Genomic DNA, 18,753 nt, shown 5'->3' with positions numbered 1-18,753 from the left:
TGGGAATCTGGTTTGTGCTTTTTCATCAGTTATGAGCAGCTATGCAAGCCCATCCTTTGTCTTTGGCCCTTCTCCAGTCACAGCCAAAGAACCACATCTGTAAGTGGAACCTGAACACAGGTGCATGGATCATCCACGCCAAGGCCTTGGCTTTGAGAATATCAAAGTTGCCTCTATGCAGACTCACCTGTTCTCCGTACTGCAAGCTTCGAGTCATTGCCTTGAGAGCTTTAACAATCTGTGCCTTAGTGGCTGCGGGGCTGTCCAGATTTTCAAGGCCAATGCCTTCAAGTAATTTTAAGAGGTATGGGACCAAATCCGCTTTCAGGGCCTGGAAGGAATATTAAACATATATAAACATACTGAGAAAATGTCAATCATCCACTGAAGAAATAATTTCACCCCCAAGACAATACCTGGAAGAAGAGCAGCCTGTTTCATGGTATTTTAATGTCATATATAGACTTTTTTTTTAGTATCTAATGATATTCTTATTTAATGAGATTTTATTCTATGCCATTAACCATTTTAAATGTTAAACATCGATTATTTTACTCAATCTTCCCAATACCTACTGAGGTAGGCACTTTTATCGTCACAGATAATCAATACATGGAAGGTGAAGAAACGTGTTCATAATTACCGAGCTGAGCAGTACTGAAATCTGTATCTGGACCCAACAAGTACAGAACCGGAGCTTTTATCCACTACATTGGGCTGCCTGCTCTAATGACACTATACTGATAGGCAACAATATCTGAAATAGCTTAGTATTTTCTCATATTTTCTTTCTTTCTGTTTTTTTGAGACAGAGTCTTGCTCCATCACTCCAGGTAGAGTGCAGGTGCATCGTTACAGCTCACAGCAGCCTCAAACTCCTGGGCTCAAGTGAGCCTCCTGCCTCAGCCTCCTGAGTAGCTGGGACTACAGGTGCGTGCCACTGTGCCCGGCTAATTTTTTCTGCTTTTGGTAGAAACAAGGTCTCGCTCTTGCTCAGGCTGGTCTTGAATTCCCGACTTCAAGCAATACTCCCACCTCGGCCTCCCAGAGTATTAGGATTGCAGGCATGAGCCACCGTGCCTGGCCTATTTTCTCATATTTTCTTAAAACATCAATCTTTGCAGTCATCATACATTTCATATCAGCCTAATAATAATCTGGTGTCACACAATTTTCACTGTCCATTCTGAAACTCAAAGGGGAAGAGGTAGAAGTAACTGACATTTAGTGAGTACACCTCTCTGTTCAGATACTAGTCTTATAACAACCCTGCGATGCAGTTGTAATTTTATTTTATAGATGAGGAATCTGAGCACTGTAAGATTAAATGTCAGGCATGACAGAGCCTCCTTCAGATCACAGAGCCATCACGTGGTAGTAATGGCTCATGTTCTTTCCTATACAACAAACTCTCCAATCCAAGTCTGAACCTCAGAGCATCCACTATCTTTTGAGATATACCCAATACCTCTACCCACCTAAACGAGGGGCTAGGGGTCAAGTTGGAGGGTAGCGGGGAGATGCGGCAGGAAAAGAGTAAGGGAGAATAGCAGGCCCAGATAATAAAGATGCAGGGCCTTGTACTCAGGCTTAGGCTGTCCAGATGTCACTTTGTCATCTGGCAGGAAAACCACTGAAGGGTTTTTAAGATGAAGATTGACCCAGTTATACTTCAGTTACATTTAATTACTTTAAAATTTTTATTTTATATAGTTATGGCATACAAAGTGATGTTATGATATATGTATACAAGGTGGAGTGATTAACTTAAGCTAATTAGCACATCCATTTCCTCAAATACTTATTTTCTGTGGTTAGAACATCTGAAATTTATTCTTAGCAATTTGAAATATACAATTTATTATTTATTATTAACTGTAGTACCATGCTGTGCAATAGAAATTTAAAAACTAGCTGGGTGCAGCGGCTCATGCCTGTAATCTTAGCATTTTGGAAGACTGAGGTGGGAGTATTGCTTGAGCTCAAGAGTTCAAGTCCAGCCTGAGCAACAGTGAGATCCCATCTCCAGAAAAAATAGAAAAAATTAGCTGGGTATTATGGCACACGCCTGTAGTCTCAGCTACTCAGGAAGCTAAGGCAGGAGGATTGCTTCAGCCCAGGAGTTTGAGGTTGCAGTGAGCTATGATGACACCACTGCACTCTAGGCGGGGTGACAGAGCAAGACTTTGTCTCAAAAAACAAGAAACAAAAATAAAAAACCTTATTACCGCTAAACGAAACTTTGAACCTTTTGACCAACATCTCCCCATTCTCCCCATCTCTGCAGGCTCGGGTAACCACCACTACTGTCTGTTTCTAGGAGTTTGATTGTTTTAGACTCCATTTATAAGTGATATCATTTGGTATTTGTCCTTAGAGTTACGTTTTAGAAAGATCACTTGCAATGATTTTTAAATTTATTGTATGTTTTTTGTTCCTTCAGTGTCTGTCTACTCTATGTCAATACCCACTAAGTTCTATTTTCATTAGGTGAAAAGTCTCTTTGAAAAGGGCAATAAAAATCTTAACATGTTTCTTAAATATGAATTAAACAAAGGAGTGAATAAACGGAATGACTCTTTCCAAAGAGAATGAAGCAAATTTTACAAAACAAGCTAAGAATAAATGCTCAGTAGCTAGCCAAAATTTAAAATTTAAGCATCACAAAAGTACTTTGAAGTTGGTTAAGACTTTTGGCAGCTGATTCCACTATTCTCTGTGTGTATGTGTGTGTGTGTATATATATTAAAAGCATACAATTGTGTATATACAAACTCACAAGTTACCTCTCACCAACCGTAAGCCAGGGAAACCAAATCAGTACTAAATAAGTGAAAATCTCTTTGTTTAGTATGTTCACTTTCCTAAAATAATGCTAAATCTAGAAAGTCACTTACTTGTGCTACTAATTCACTCTGTTCCTTCTGAAACATTCGATTAATTGCTTCACAGGCTAGACCAACAGTATCTGCTCGCTTTTTCATTCCATTCATTAGTGGGCCAATGGTCTCTAAAGATGCCATGGCTCGAACACACAGCTAAGTGCCCAAAAAGAGAAGGTTACTTGTAGAGTAGCAACATTTCATACAGCAAATAATTAAGTAAAAAAACCAAAAAAACTCCACCCAAAACCAAAAAATCTACATTCAGTTCAAGTTTAATAATAAACTGAATTAAATTCAGTATCATTAATTATAACATCTAAACTGGTTTAAGAAATGATAAAATACCACGTGGTTCATATGCAAAAAGGCACATGGTAGAGAGGGGATTTATACTACAATGTACATTAGTCAAGAAGAGGGAGAATAGGTAAACTTTGGAGCTGTACGCTATTGAATGGATTCATCAATACCTCATTTTCAGACAGGGCATGGATAACCCGGATGGCACTCTTAGGAATCGCATTGTTCCTATGATTCATCGCCTGGATAACTTTAGGAAGATGGCCCAAAGGTGGGACTTGATCTGCCAGCTGAGGCTGTGCGTTGAAGAGACACACTGTTGCCATTGTCAAAGTTTCCAGAGTTTCCCCCTAGAGAGTATAAAATAACCAAAACAAACTATAAAATATTGTTATGGTCCTAAGTAGCCTTGGCAATGTATCTGATATTCAAAACTAGCTCTTTCAGAGCTTCCGTAATTGTTAGAAATAGCATCATCTCAATATAGATACCTCTAACTTTGGTTCATAAATAAGCATTTTACTAGAGTTTCACTTTTGAACATGGCCCAAAAAAAGATCGATGGGCATGTGCGGCTGCTATATTGAAAGAGGCACCCGATTTTTAATGCATGGTTAATGAGAATGAGATTTTAAGAGAAACACCATCAGTCTAGTTAGCAAATTCTAGTTAGATTTGGAGATGACTGAAGCTTACATGAGGATTGTTCTTCTCCAGGAGTTCAGTTAATTTTTCCAATAGTGCAATAAGAAATTCTCTAGGCTTTCTTAGAACCCAAGCTGGTTGTGCAATAAAGATCCTCAAAAAGACTCCTCCAACAGCAAGTTCACCCTCTGCCTCTCCAAACACCACAGCAAAATCTTCAGGTAACTTTAAACAGAGAAAGAATCATAGTCAAGACACAATAATCATTAGTTGTACATGAAGCTAGCAATGCAAACCCTATTAAAGAAATGTTTACAAAATTAACCAGTTCGTACACAGCCACAAACATAAGCAAATTATAATTAAGAGTTTTATTTTTCTCTGAATAAAGTTTGGCAAGGGTGCTTTTATCAGTTACTTGCTTCAAAAGTAAGTATTTCTATTTTTATGTTTGAAGCTTTATTTTCCAAGGGATTACCCAAGAGTTTTAACGACAAAGTAGCTACAGGCTGGCAATAAACTGACTCAGTAGGAATTAAAAAATAAAATAAAATAATATTTTACCTTCCAGTTTACATCAGGGTTGTCCTGCTGATTTTTAAAGTGCCTTAGGGAAAAACAGGGGGGGATACCAAAGTTCAGTCACAAAATACTTTAACCTTTAGAATAAGTCTTAGGTGAAAAGCAGAATAGGAAATGTTTGCCCTTCCCAGTAATTTTATTTGAAGGTTATATATTACTACCTTTGTCTTTACTTACTCTAGCATCATTTCTCTAACTGTTGTGGACACTTTATCTCTGGAATTATCATTCCAAATTAACTCAGGATTTTCATGAGTCCCTTCAAAAATATGTACAGCAGCTTCAGGGTTGTCTCTCATAGCATCCATGAAAACGCTGGGTAGAAATTTCATTAATGTAATCCGAACCTACAGGAGGAGGTTTGAGTAAGGAAAAAAACACCTATTGGAAACATCTCAATATTTGGTTTGTTTTACATTTTGCTAAGATGGAATATCAGTATAACTTGTGTTATGGCTGAGTGGGCCACAACTATTATCTAAAAGTTCTCAAGTAGGAGAAAAGATACACCTTGGTTTATGCAAAGGTAAATTTAAACAAGACTCACTATGACCTGGTTCTACTTAACTTACCAAGTTTCATTTCTATGCCCTCCCTCAAACTTAAGAAACTTTAAGACATTCAGTATTACTGGCGTGTAAAGTTGCCAGAGCACACCCTGCTGGCCAATGCCTTGCATAGCTGCTCCCTCTCCCCAGAATGCCCTTAGCTGGCCTGTCCTTCCAATTCTCCCTAACACCTGCCACTCCCACAAACTGATTTTTCTCATGCTACCTTTGTGTCTTACAAGTGATCTTTTTAGTGTATTTATTTTGTTCTACTATCTTTTGTTAAACTGTGCCTTCTAAAAAGGATTTAAAAGGCAGCTAAAAATCGCATCTATCGTACATACACACACACACACACACACACAAATTGAAAATTAGTTTGAGGCACAAGGACAAAGGGAAAATGAGGGTTGGGAAAGTAAGTTTTTTTCTTCACGTCACCACATCTGTTTTTCTTCTCCATGTCAAATTCTGTGCTCAAATCTTATCTTATCGAAACCTTCCCTGACCCAGTCTGTCTTGCTAGATGCTTGTAATCTCAGCCCTGGCACATAGCAGATGCTTAACTATTTACTTGAATAAATGAAGACTAATGTGAAGCTAGTGCACAAAGGAATCATTGAAAGCTCTGTATAATTGCTAGTAATACACTACAAATTTAACTCTGAACTTCCTAGCAGGCAATGAACTAAACAATTTCAGTTAAATGGGAGCATCTACAAAATCAAATCATGCTAGTTGTTTCAGAGACACCCAACTGTTTCTGGAGGAACAAAGCAGTTTCTCCTGAGGCTTCCATAGCATGGCATTTGTTATATATAAAAAAAGGGTGAAATTGGCAAGGGGTTTCACAGGCTCATTACTTCCTATATTCCCTAAGTATGCTGAGGACATCAAACCAAAATACAATTCAATTCTACAAAGGACAAAAGAAGGTAGAGAAAGTGATTACATACATCACTGTTCTTGGTTACAAGGTCCCTGAGTGTAAGAACCATGCCTGACCTGCTCATTGTGGCACATTCTCACAAAGCTCAGAGAAATACATACCAAAGAAGAACTAAAAGTTGGAGCAGGATGTAAAGGATATTTATTTTAGTTTTCTCGCTGTGGAGCTACAGAACCTTAGGTTTAGAGACAAGTTACCCAGAGTCATTAAGCTAAGTCAGTGGGTCCCAGGTCTGTGATTTGTTCAAAAAATAAGAGTTCTGCTCACAATGTTAAGCTGCCACCTTGCCTCAGAAGGCCAATTACTTCATCTTTAAAACAACAAATGACTGGGTTAAAGTTTTTTTTTTAAAGCAGAATCATCTTTTGAAACATACTTGTAATACCTGGATATTTAATAAGAAACCCAGCTTAATCCTTTCACTATTAGGCAACACTTACACCGCTAACAGAACACTATTGAAACCATTCTACATCAATTTTAGAGCAGAAATGTCTGATGTTTTTACATATTTCATTATATTCTAGTATTTAAAAAAAATTAATAACTAATCTCATATTTTTAAATATTTCATAGCTTGAAACAAAAATTGGAATCGTTTTTATCACAAGTAAGCTACACTTGAAGCAATAATCTTTCTAGAAACAAACCATTTATATACTTGCAAAAAGCTATATTCATAAGGCACTACTGCAGAAATCACCTATTGATCAGTTCTATGAATTTCAAATGTCTTATATTTAAGAACTACATTTATGATTATTATTAAATTGATATCAAAGCAAACTCTAGTTTTACTTAGGTTAACTGTCATAAGCTATTAAGTCTTTTAAGTTTATTTAATCTAGTCTATTAGCATCTGACACTTCACAAAAAAGGCACATTAAATTATTTGACCAGCTATACAAAATCAAAAGTTTCTTCCTATTTGATTTCTGATAATGCTTGCTTGGTGATCAATTTAATGAATGACCCAAGTCTATTCATTTATAAAAAACAGTATTAAAAAGCAAAGCTTATCAGGATGTTTAAAGCATTTCAGGTACTAAGAACTACATAACCTGAACAACATTGGTTATATGCCATTAAACATTTGAGTAAAAAATTTATATAAGGCAAATACTTTTACCATAATCTTTCAGAGTTATGTTCAGGTTATACAGCTGTTCTAGAACAAGGGTTGGGAAACAAGGGGCCAAGTCTGGCCTGCCACTTATTTTTGTATATAAAGTTTTATTGGAACACAGCCACATCCATCTGTTCACTTACTATGGCTGCTTTCCTGTTAAAACAGAAGAGCTGAACATTTGTGGCAGAGATCATACGGCCAAGAAAGAATAAAATATTTGCTACATGGTCCTTTATAGAAAAAGTTACTGGTCCCACCTCTACTTTACACCATGCATAATATAAAAATTAACTCGAATGGATCAAAAACAAATATAAGAGCTAAAATTATAAAACTCTTAGGAGAAAATATAGACATAAATCTTTGTAACCTTGGATTAGGCAATGATTTCTTAGATATGACATCAAAAGTATAAGCTACAACAAAAAAAAGATAAGTTGAACTTCATCAAAATTTAAAACTTGTGCTTCAAAAGTTACCTTTGAGAAAATGAAAAAACAACCAACGGAATGGGGGAAAATATGTGCAAATCGTGTATCTGGTAAGGGATTAGTATCCAAAATATATAAAAAACGATAAGAAAATAAATAATCCAATTTAAAATTAGCAAAGGATGTGAATAGATATTTCTCTAAAAAAGTTGTACAAATAGGCAATAAGCAGATGAAAAGATATTCAACATAATTAGCCACCAGGGAAATGCAAATAAAAACCATGAGGTATCACTTCACACCTACTAGGATGATTGTAATCAATCAAGACATCACAACAGGTGTTAGAGAAGACGAAGAGAAATTAGAACCCTCATACAATGCCGGTGGGAAAAATGGTAGCAGCCACTTTAGGAAACAGTATGAATATTCCTCAAAAGGGTAAACACAGTGCTATCATATGACCCAGAAATTCCACTCCTAATGAAATAAAAACACATATCCACTCAAAAACTTGTATACAAACGTTCACAGTATTATTCAGAGTAGTCAAAAGTGGAAACAATCCATGTGTCCATCAAGATAACTGGATAAACAAGATGTGGAATATTTGGCAGTAAAAGTGAACAAAGTACTAATACTTGCTACAACATAGATGGAACCTTGAAAACATTATGCTAAGTGATAGAAGCCAGTCACAAAAGACCACATATTATATGATTCCATTTATGTGAAATGCCCAGAGTAGGCAAATCCACAGAGACAGAAAGTAGGTTAGTGGTTGCTGGGTGCTGGGAGGAGAAGGGACTGGAGGGTGAGTGCTAAAGGCAACAGTGCTTCTTTTGGGGCTGATGAAAATGTTCTATAATTGATTATGGTTGCCCAATCTGTAAATATAATAAAAACCATTGTATACTTGATATATATGAATTGTATGGTATGTCAATGATATCTCAATTAATCTGTTACAGAAAAGGAAAAAAAAAGTTTACTGATGCCAGCTTTAGAATCTCTTGCTGTAAATCATTCAATTAAGGAGCTGATACTTGTATTTTTCCTGTACAGAAAATTTAAGTATAAAAACATTCACTTTGATAAAATTTGTCCCTCATATATTTCAAAAGTCAAAAATATTACTAAACAGCTCAAAGTCAATTCCAGTACATATTTAAACATCTAAACCACCATGTAAAACATCTAGTATTAGAATATTACAGTTATATGCTACCCCACTCCAGCTTTGAGAAAACTCAATATTAAACATCAATATTCATTCTTTTATGGACCCTTCTGTAGGCATCCAAATGTAATCTCCCTCATCTTTTTTCAACCTGAACTTTACCTGGAGACACAATGTGTACAATGGAAGCCACCGTGGCTTTCGATAGAGGTAAGGGACCTGTAGCCTCTTCCTTACTCAAGGTACATTTGTAGACTCGCTTGACCAAGAGTCCTAAATACCAGTCCAGGTAGGCTCCAAAACAGTCACTTGGGAAGTAAGTGTGTTAAGAATGCAGATTCCTGGGCCTCATCCCAGATATAAACACAATTCTGAAAGTAGGGCTCATGAGCCTTTATTCCACGGTTCCCACCATTCTCTGAGGTGCTGCTTGGTGGGCCGGCACAGAGAATGAGTCAGTGAGCACTACTTCTTGTGAAACTGATTTAATAACAGAATAGAATAACTTTGCTAACACCTGTGTCTGAATGAAATTCTATTCAGAAGAATTGTTTTAACAGGTTCCTGCACTCCAAAGTGGACCATGGCTCTAGAGATTATCTGGTCATCTCCAATTCTGAATAAAAGATCTCCCTGCAGAGTGGGGAGGAGGCAGAGGTACGGTTACACTCACGTCCCTATACAGTCTCACTTCCTGCGGGTGGCCATCCTTACTAATTCAGGTGTGGAGTGTAAAAGACAGAAATCACCATCTCCTTCACTAGCTGCTTCCACAGGCCAATCCTTGCAGTGTGGAGGTCTAACGTACCTTCTGTCATAACCTAAACACACTCTTGTTCTCTCTTCAAGGGAGTTTATCACCATTATCCAAACACTGTCTTAAGACTTTTCAATTCCAGTGCAAGCTTCCCTGACTATAGTTTTTTCAAATAGTAATATATAGGAACAATTTCAGGTACGTCAATCTTCCAACTTTCACATCAAATCATTTCCTTATCCTCAGTATCTCAGATTTTGGCAAACTTCATGAAATCAGTATTAAAGTGACAGAGCTTTAATAATTAATCTCCTGCTGAAAACTTATTTTGTGCTCACCTTTGGACCTATTAGTTTATCTGCTGTCATTTTAGCAAAAAGTTCTGCTGTTTGGGCTCGAACCTGTGGATGTGTTGAATTGCAGAACATATCCAATAAATAAATCAAAGCTCCTATGAAGGAAAAAAAGGATTAGTGCTTATACATAAAGAATTTGACTTTTCTAATCAGCAGAGTTCATTTTCAACCTTATTTCAACTCAATAGTTTGATTTTTTAAAATTGTAAGCCTTCCAAAGTATTTTTCCAGTTTATCAGACTGCACAAAGCAGCTCAAAATAAGCTTCATCATACTGAACACAACTGGATAAGAAAGTCTATACATTACCCTTTGCCATTGCTTCTTTGATTATTTTTGTACTTGATGTCAAAGCATAAAGAGTTTCCAGAACAAGCTGACGACCTGCAGAGTAAAAGACATTTCAAAGAATGCATCATGTTAGCTTACATTTACTGTCATCAACTCTGGGCCATGCACTCAACTAGATGTTTGACACAGGGTATCATATTTAACCTTCACAACAACCAGCAAGACAGGCCATGTTACGGATGAGGAAGCCGAGGCCTAGTTTAACCAGCCTAGGGTTTCACAGCTAGTGAGCTGTATGGCTGGGTTTTGTACCCAGGTCTGTCTGACTCCAAAGTCCACACTTATAACTACTATGCATTACTGTCTTCCTACCTTATTGTTCACACACACTCAAAATCTTCTCATTTCCTGACACCCAGAGGACACTCTGATCAGGCACCCTAAGATTTTTACCTGGTATTACTGTCTTAGGGAAAGAAGTAGGAGGTAGCAATTGTAAGACAGTGCTCTACTCTAAGATATAACAGCATCCTTCTGAACACAGCCTGTGTCCTCTCAGCCAGTCACTGCCACATCATATGCAAGTACGTGGATTGCTGGACTTTACTCTTACAGAATCAAAAGGGAATGACAGGCAGGTAGCCAAAGGAATAAACAGTTGGCAAACAAGGTAGAGGCTGTACAGTTCTAGGCTGAGACTAAAACAACAACAATGATGTCTCCTAACAAACAGTGTAAGATAGATAATTTAGTCTAAAATATAAATGATAGCAGAGTAGGCTGAAATATCCAGGTATCAGATATTTTACCCATAAGAATAAAATATTGACTACACTATATATATCAGGTGTAAATACGAAGTTACACTTTCAAACTATAATTTCTGTAACATTCTTTATTTCACCAACCAGTTTAGTTTTGAAGTCTCACAAAGTTATTAAAAACCAAAAACCAAAAAAAGCCAACTAAGGTTATAGGTAGGATAAAAATAATCTGAAAATAATCTTTCTAAGCTGCCATTTTAAAGAGCTATTTCAAGCATGTCACCTATTCAAGAAAAAAAAATTCTTTGTCCAATGAAAATTCAACTCCACTCAATTCACTGAAAATAAAGAAATGCCAAACATAGGCAAAGCACTGGGATGTAAGATGAACAAGATGGGTTCCTATTTTCAAGGAGGTGGATAGACATGAAGTCAAGATTAACATGATTTTCAAGGGGTTGGCAAAGCCCACTGAGCCATGTACTCTGATCGTTAGTAGTAAGGTTGGAGTTATGTTGCAATTGCCTAAAAAATTCAATAATTTTACATTTGAAAAGCAATCTCAAGGTTGCTGCTAGCACAGCTACAAACTATTACGCTAGACAGCTGCATGGTTTGAGGAGCCTGTATCAGAACAGGCTATATTCAAGAAATAGAGTTGGTGTATTTTTTAATCACCTTGGTGGTAATAGACTCTGTTAGTCTCAAATTGGTAAAAGACAGAGTACACAAGGTTGAGTGCTAAACTGAATACAAAATAATCTTTACCTTAAATATGTTTTTTTATCATTCAATACTAATTATGTTTTTTTATAAATCATGGAATACTAGTTAATTCTTAATTACTCATGTGTGGATTACTCTCAACAAACTGAAAATCCAAGGTTATTTTCCTTTGCATTTGGATGTCCCTCTTCTCCAGCTTTTGATAAGAGAAATGCAAGATAACCTTATTAATGTAAAACATAATTAAGGAAGAAAAATCTAGTGTAAATATTCTAAAACTAAACATGGATAACATTTGTCTGAGATCCTGTCTTGACGACGTAACGGCTCCCTTCCACAGGTTGGCCGTGCAATGGTTTCCAAAATTCCATTTGTGAATATACGTACTTGATGGTAATGAATGCAGAAGAGCCAATAAGTTGGACAAAACCATTGATTCAGCAATATTGTTTACACAATCTTGATTAGATGTCACTATATTCACAACCTGAAAATTCATCAACAGGATAATTAAAAGTTTGGGAAATAATTTTAGACATAAATCAAATTAAGTCATACAGATTTTACAAAAGTGAGAAAAATGTTAGGAGGACAAAATATTTAATTTTAGAGAAGAGTTTAATTTTTAAAGACTGGCTTTATTACTTTGATCTTCTGAGAAATAATACCTTGAGGTTTATAACAAGCCTTCAATCCTATACCAATAACATACTCCAGAACTCTAATATACACAGTAGTGTTTTCCAATTACAGATTTGAGGTTGGTGGTGGTTAAGAAGATAATGATCTCTCCGCTGGGACTTTCTTTTGCTTTTAGAGAGAAAGTAAATATCTTCAGTACCCAGCACAAGAGACTGGGTCTATTTTAAAGAAATAGGTATGTTTTTCTTTTAAAGAGGAAAGTCTAACTTTTATAGAATACATCTAAAGATCAATATGACTTAATGATCACGTGGTCAGTATCTTAGAGCAACATACCTTAATGTTTATTTTCAAAGTTATAAGACACTTGAAGGAATTCAGTAGGGAAGCATGTTCTTCAATTAAAAGAACATGCTCATTAAGCTTTCTGACCAATTTAATTTTTTTTTTTTTCTTTTTGAGACAGGGTCTCGCTCTCTTGCTCAAGCTAGAGTGCAGTGGCATCATCATAGCTCGCCGCAACCTCAAACTCCTGGGCTTAAGAGATCCTCCTGCCTCCTAAGTTGCTGGGACTATAGATGTGTGCCACTACGCCCAGCTAATTTTTCTTTCTTTCTTTCTTTCTTTTTTTTTTTGTAGAGATGGGGTCTCAATATGTTGCTCAAGCTGGTCTCAAACTCCTGGCCTGAAGCAGTCCTCTGGCCTCAGCCTTCCAAAGTGCCAGAATTACAGGCATGAGCCACCACGCCTGACCTGATTTAACTTTCATTACTCTATTAAAGGCCTATTTCAAGCTAAACTATAATCCAAGAATACATTATACAAATTTTTCATAAACTACTCATATACATGTTACTGGAGGGCTGTATCTGGTGTTCTTTGTGATAAATTATAACGAGCAGGAGCATCTAAGAAACAACCCTGGGAACTCGCTCTGGGTTGCCTGGACAAAGAGCTATCTGTAACCAGGAACCTCCTGCTTCTCTCAGAGGAAAAGGCTGTACCCAAATAGCAACCCATGGGACCAATGGCTTCATTATACTGAAAAAGGGGCCTCCAACTTCTCTTGGACCCTTAAGACTAACAGGTTCTAGGCAGCTGGCTTTCCTAGATAATTCCTATAAACAGCAGCACACCCAGGTATCCATCTGTAATCCTCACTGAAAGAGTTGTTTTTGTACTAGACCTGTAAGACGGGACAGCCAGCCACTGGGGGTGGGGGGTGAGGGTCAGTTCTCTGGAATACGAACCCATAGTGTGTAGCCAGCAGAGTGCCCTGGCCTCAATCTCTCTCTCTGTGAGGATGCTGAGAGATCAGAGAAGCCCTGCATCCTCTTCTTTCTAATCTGTGGCTCCTGAAAAGAATATAGACTTCCACAAGTGAAGTCTATATTCTTTAACCCACACATGACATTGTACAATGTATCCCAAGCCCTAATATACGTCAATGACCACAAAGGGAACTACCCTGATTAACACTGCATTAACACCCGCTCTTCAAACTATGCTAATTCAAATTTTAGAAACGTATTTGGCTTAATAGGCAAAATTTTAAAAACTATATGGCGCACTTCCATTCAATTTTAGATAATGACTGTAAGACTCAAACCACATACAGTGAGTGGAAGGAAAGATAACATGCTTTAGTACAAAATGCTTTTACCTCTAAAGCCAATTGCTGCACTTGACCAGCTCCATGGACTCGAAGAAGAGAAAATATTAACTTAAAGTGCCCAATGCATTCACTTTCAGAGCCTAGGGAATAAGAATAAAATGGTTATTCTTTATTTCCAAAGAGATGTTTTAAACTACAGACCTTCAGAAAACTGACACAAGCCTCTGATAACCCTTTCCAAACACTGATGACATGAAGTGGACTGTCTCTAAGCAGCAGTATATCTTAAAAGGCAGAAAGATATTAGCGTTTCTTAAGTTTGTTTTGTTTTTATTCACACCCTCAACCCCTATCCCCCAGGCTAAAAACAAGAACTTCTATCAAATAATACAAATACAGCTCAAAAATCTAAAGTGTAAGGTAGTAATTTTACCATTTACCTCTAGATCATAGGTCTAACCCCCTCAGTCTAACTATATTTTGGAGTGTTTGACATTATTTGGCTTTTAAGTAAGACTGGGTTAGAACTCTGCCATTTGAATACTAATTACAAGCAAACAAACTGACAAACACATACAAAGGACTCTTTCTGAAAGTATAGAGAAGGCAATGGCATTTCCATTCCTGCTTACTTCAAATCCTAATCCCACATAATTACTATCATTTTGTTCATAAAACAAAAATATTAAACAGTAAGGTTTTGTTCAGCATATACTACTTCTTGCTATAGAGTAGTAAAACATACAGTGTAATTTGTAATCTTTTGAGGCCTCTTAAGATAACTTAGACTCCTTCAACTGAAAGGGTCTGGAAATATTTTATATATACATTGCTTTTAAATTCATTTTCAAACTACTTCTTAATAGGTAAGAATTGTTATAAATAGATTAATGACACACAAACCTTACATCTAAATTAAAAGAAAGCAAGTAATTCTAATACGTAAACTTTATAGATGCTAGCAAAAGGAAGTTTCCATGTAGGCTCTTCCTCAATATTTTACAAGTTCCAAATCAACAGCCCGCTTTGCTGCAATTTCTTTCTATATTAGTAATGTTCTATGCCAACTCCAAACAATAAAAAAGGAAGTTTTCCTTGAATTTTATAACACTATCTTTAATAACAGCCCGATGTACACCAGGTGAGTAACTTTTCTAACATTTAATTACTGTTGATTATTTTATTTGAATAACTTTTTGGCAATAACCAAAAAGTCAGAATTTTAATAATACTTTAATACATCCTGAAAAGAGTAAAAAAGTACCTGAAAGATAATGTTCGATATTATTTAAAAAGACCTGGAGTCTTCAAGTAATTTAAATTGAATTTGTATTGTTTTAGGTTTTACATCCTATATTTCTTATCTAATCAAAGTTACCAAAGTTACAATTAGAAGCAGCTTTTAGAATTTCACTAACGCATCTCCCTGGAGTCAGGCTGGAATGGTAACATTTTTGGAAATGTCCTCTTAACAGATGTTTAAAAATGGGAACTCTCACTTTATTATTTCAATTTTTACACACCAAAAACTTCAGGCAATTCTTCGAAAATATGAGTGCCCATATGCACATGGTAATGCGTTAGGGACCAGAAAAGTGGCAAAAATTAGACCACCTAATAGATAAATCTGATTCAAGCACTTATATTGGTATGTCAAGTATATACTATGTCAAATTTTATACTATCAAATTTTTCTGTCTTTTCAACTCATGTAGACTTTTTTTCTTAAAGGTATGAATTCTTCTAAACATGGTGCCTTGACCTCTCTCCCTCCCTAGCCTACAGTTTATTGTAAAATTATGGGGTCAATACCCCTTAATATTATATATTATAACCAAGTATGATTTTTCCTGAGTGTCCCTGATAAAACTGAGAATTAGAATTTTTAGCGTTCTTCTATTGTAAGGGTCTTACTGATCCTGATCGAGGGTACAGTCACACACCTGGATTATATTTTATGACGTTTCTCAGAGCCTCCAAAGCCATTTCCACTCTTGGTAAGCGGTCTCCATGTTGCTCCGACTCCACTTTTGCAGCATGTGTGATGGCCATGAATGTGTGGAGGTACTGGGCCTGGGAGCCTATATAATCCAGGAGACTTGCAGCAAACGCTTTTGGAACCTAAGTCAAGCAAACAAACACTCAATAATGTGTGCCCTCAGAAATAACCTATAACGAACCCTCCCTAGCAAAAGAAAAAACTTCAAGCTATGAAAGTGAATAAACGTGATTATAATACACATATACATGAATACATTTATACATTATGGGGGATGGAGAGCAGGAAATATTACTAAAAAGTGTTTCTCAACTTTCAGAGATCTGATATACCTCATCATCTGAACCTTAGCTAGACTTTCTGGATAACTCACTGTGGCTTCACCATCAGCACTTGCTGCTTCAGCTTGTACTTTTATGTTATGGAAAGGGCTTCCTTCCTTAAAAATCATGGACTAACCTCTGTTAGCTTCAAACTTTTCTTTTGCAGCTTCCTTATGTCTCTCAGCCTTCACAGAATTGAAGAGAGTTGGGGCCTTCCTCTGGAGTAAGTTTGGGCTAAAGGCAATGTCATAGCTGGTTTGATCTATCTAGACCACTAAAACTCTCCATATCAGCAAGAATGATGTTTTGCTTTCTTATCATTTATGTATTTACTGGAGTAGCACTTCTAATTTTCTTCAAAAAATTTTCCTTTGCATTCACAACTGGGCTGTTTGGCACAAGATGCCTATCTTAGCTTTTGACTTATCTTCCTCACTAAGCTCAATTACCTCCAGCTTTTGATTTAAAGTGAGAGACATGTGACTCTTCCTTTCACTTCAACACAGAGAGGCCACTGTAGGATTATTAGTTGGCCTAATTTCAATATTGTTGCTTCAGGGACTATGGAGGCCCAAGGAGAGGGACAGACACCGAGGGCAGGAAGGGGAGGAGATGGCCAGTCAGTGGAGCAGTCAGAACACACATAACATTTATACATTTATCAATTAAGTTCTCTGCCTCATATGGGCATAGTCTGTGACACCCCAAAATAATTATAATAGTAACGTCGAAGATCACTGATCCCATAACACATAAAATAGTGATGAAAAGTATGAAATGTAAGGATTACCAAAATGTGACACAGAGACACAATTTGAACATATACGGTTGGCAAAAATGGTGCTGACAGACTTGTCTGACACAGAGTTGTCAAACCTTCAAACTGTTTAAAAAAAAAAAAAAGCACCGTCTGAAGCGCAATAAAGCGAAGTACAATAAAACGAGGTATGGCTATAAGCAGTGTGAATAAACTAGTAGCTTTCAGTAACAAATGATCACAGGTTTCAAAAAAATTATAAGCACAGAGCTTACCTCTAGTTGGAAAGTAGGGACTTCATTATACACCCTAACAAAAATCTCCCCTACAATAAGTTCTTTGGCATGATCACTGTATACAAATTCTGATCCATAAGTTTTGTCACAATCACCCTTTGTTAAAAAAGAAAATAGACTGTTAGATATAAATCAGAATCATTAACGTCTGATATGTAAGTATATCCATGTTTAGTTTAATAACTTAACAGACAAACAACTCAAGAGATCCATGCATTTTCCTGAGGAAAAAAATGTGGCGTGATACACATCATAGCACTTGATACAAACTTTGATTTACTGGGAAAAAGGGGCTGAAGTGAACAATTAAAATAAGGCTTCTGTGTACAAAAACTGGTTAAAATAGAAGACAAATGTATGTAAGTGGTAACAACAATAAAAAATCCTAATGTATTATTACGTAAAATCAAATGCTGCTCTTAAATGGGCCATATATTAGGTAGCAAAAAGCTATAGGCTTGATTAACACCAAAAATGAGAAATAGTAGGTTTCTATTTTGTTAATACTAAGTTATTAATATATTTACAGAGATTCCATCAGAATAAGTTACCCAAGAATTTTATAAAACAATAACATACTTTTTTAATCATATTTTCTTGTTGGGATTCAAGAAATTCAAGTAGTTCTGCTCTTGTAGAATTGTTCCATATCAAATAGGGACTCTCTGTGTTGCTGTTAAGCATCTTCAAAATCTAGGAGACAGAAAATAACTGTCTTGTAATATTTAGTAAAAAAAAAAAAAAAATCATTAAAGTTATCATTTATTAAAAATGTCTACTACATGCCAAGCACTGTAATAGTTGCCTTAAGTATAATGGATTTCAATAAGAAGTATCTCAATAATTTCAAGTTTTTTGGTATTATTCATTTTGCAGCTCCAAAAAACCAAGGCTATGAAAGATCAAATTATTTGTAAAACCAATAAGTGGTGAAAATGGCATTCAAATTGAGCCTGGCTTTAGCATTCTTTACATTTATTTTGCTATGGTGAAAAGTCAATAGGTTATGTTAAAATATTTAATGAACATTCAGTAAATATAAGCTTAAAAACAATCACTCCATACTATCTTTATATACAAATAATATGATAACAAAATCTAAGTCTTTAGGAAGCATACCCCTATGAAGGGAAATAAAATTTATGGGTTGAAAGTCGGTTCAGATTTTCTTGGCCACACTCTGAGATTCAAGGCTGCATAGTAGTTCTGCAGGCATAGATTATGACTGCTTAGCCATCCAGCGTGCTCTCCCTCTGTTTAGGTCTCCTCAATTTTAAGTATAAACACAGACATTTGATACTTCCTTAAATGTCTGAATAAAAATCTTTTACATTTTACATTTACAGAGCTCTATGCTAAGAGGAAAGGGTATGACCTCTATCTATAAAAGCCATCTAATCCTTGTTTTCAAAAGATTAACTACTAGTAAAGTGAAACGACTGAAAAAATATATGGTTAGGAAAAATCATAAAACATTGAGACTTGACAGTTTTTTTTTTTTTTTTTGAGACAGAGTCTCACTGTGTTGCCCAGACTAGAGTGCCGTGGTGTCATCCTAGCTCACAGCAACCTCAAACT

The 18,753-nt window shown here is 36.2% G+C and overlaps 1 protein-coding gene across 1 annotated transcript in view; it reads right to left on the bottom strand.

The window, feature by feature from the left end:
- DNAJC13 (DnaJ (Hsp40) homolog, subfamily C, member 13) overlaps positions 1 to 18,753 on the bottom strand; it is a 119,110-nt gene that overhangs the window by 8,702 nt on the left and 91,655 nt on the right. Inside the window, exons 41-53 of the mRNA XM_012663287.1 lie at positions 17,755 to 17,868; positions 17,155 to 17,271; positions 15,744 to 15,921; positions 13,849 to 13,940; positions 11,931 to 12,030; positions 10,072 to 10,146; positions 9,745 to 9,857; positions 4,590 to 4,759; positions 4,395 to 4,437; positions 3,882 to 4,055; positions 3,356 to 3,535; positions 2,898 to 3,038; positions 188 to 331 (exon numbers count right to left, since the gene is read on the bottom strand). Of these exons, the coding sequence (XP_012518741.1) occupies positions 188 to 331; positions 2,898 to 3,038; positions 3,356 to 3,535; positions 3,882 to 4,055; positions 4,395 to 4,437; positions 4,590 to 4,759; positions 9,745 to 9,857; positions 10,072 to 10,146; positions 11,931 to 12,030; positions 13,849 to 13,940; positions 15,744 to 15,921; positions 17,155 to 17,271; positions 17,755 to 17,868 (1,641 nt within the window). The remainder of the gene's footprint in view (positions 1 to 187; positions 332 to 2,897; positions 3,039 to 3,355; positions 3,536 to 3,881; positions 4,056 to 4,394; positions 4,438 to 4,589; positions 4,760 to 9,744; positions 9,858 to 10,071; positions 10,147 to 11,930; positions 12,031 to 13,848; positions 13,941 to 15,743; positions 15,922 to 17,154; positions 17,272 to 17,754; positions 17,869 to 18,753) is intronic.

The sequence above is a fragment of the Propithecus coquereli genome, unplaced genomic scaffold, assembly GCF_000956105.1.
Source record: "Propithecus coquereli isolate 6110/MARCELLA unplaced genomic scaffold, Pcoq_1.0 Scaffold12, whole genome shotgun sequence".
Lineage (NCBI taxonomy): Eukaryota > Metazoa > Chordata > Mammalia > Primates > Indriidae > Propithecus > Propithecus coquereli.
Note: the sequence above shows the minus strand (reverse complement) of the source record. Positions and strands in the feature narration are given on the sequence as shown.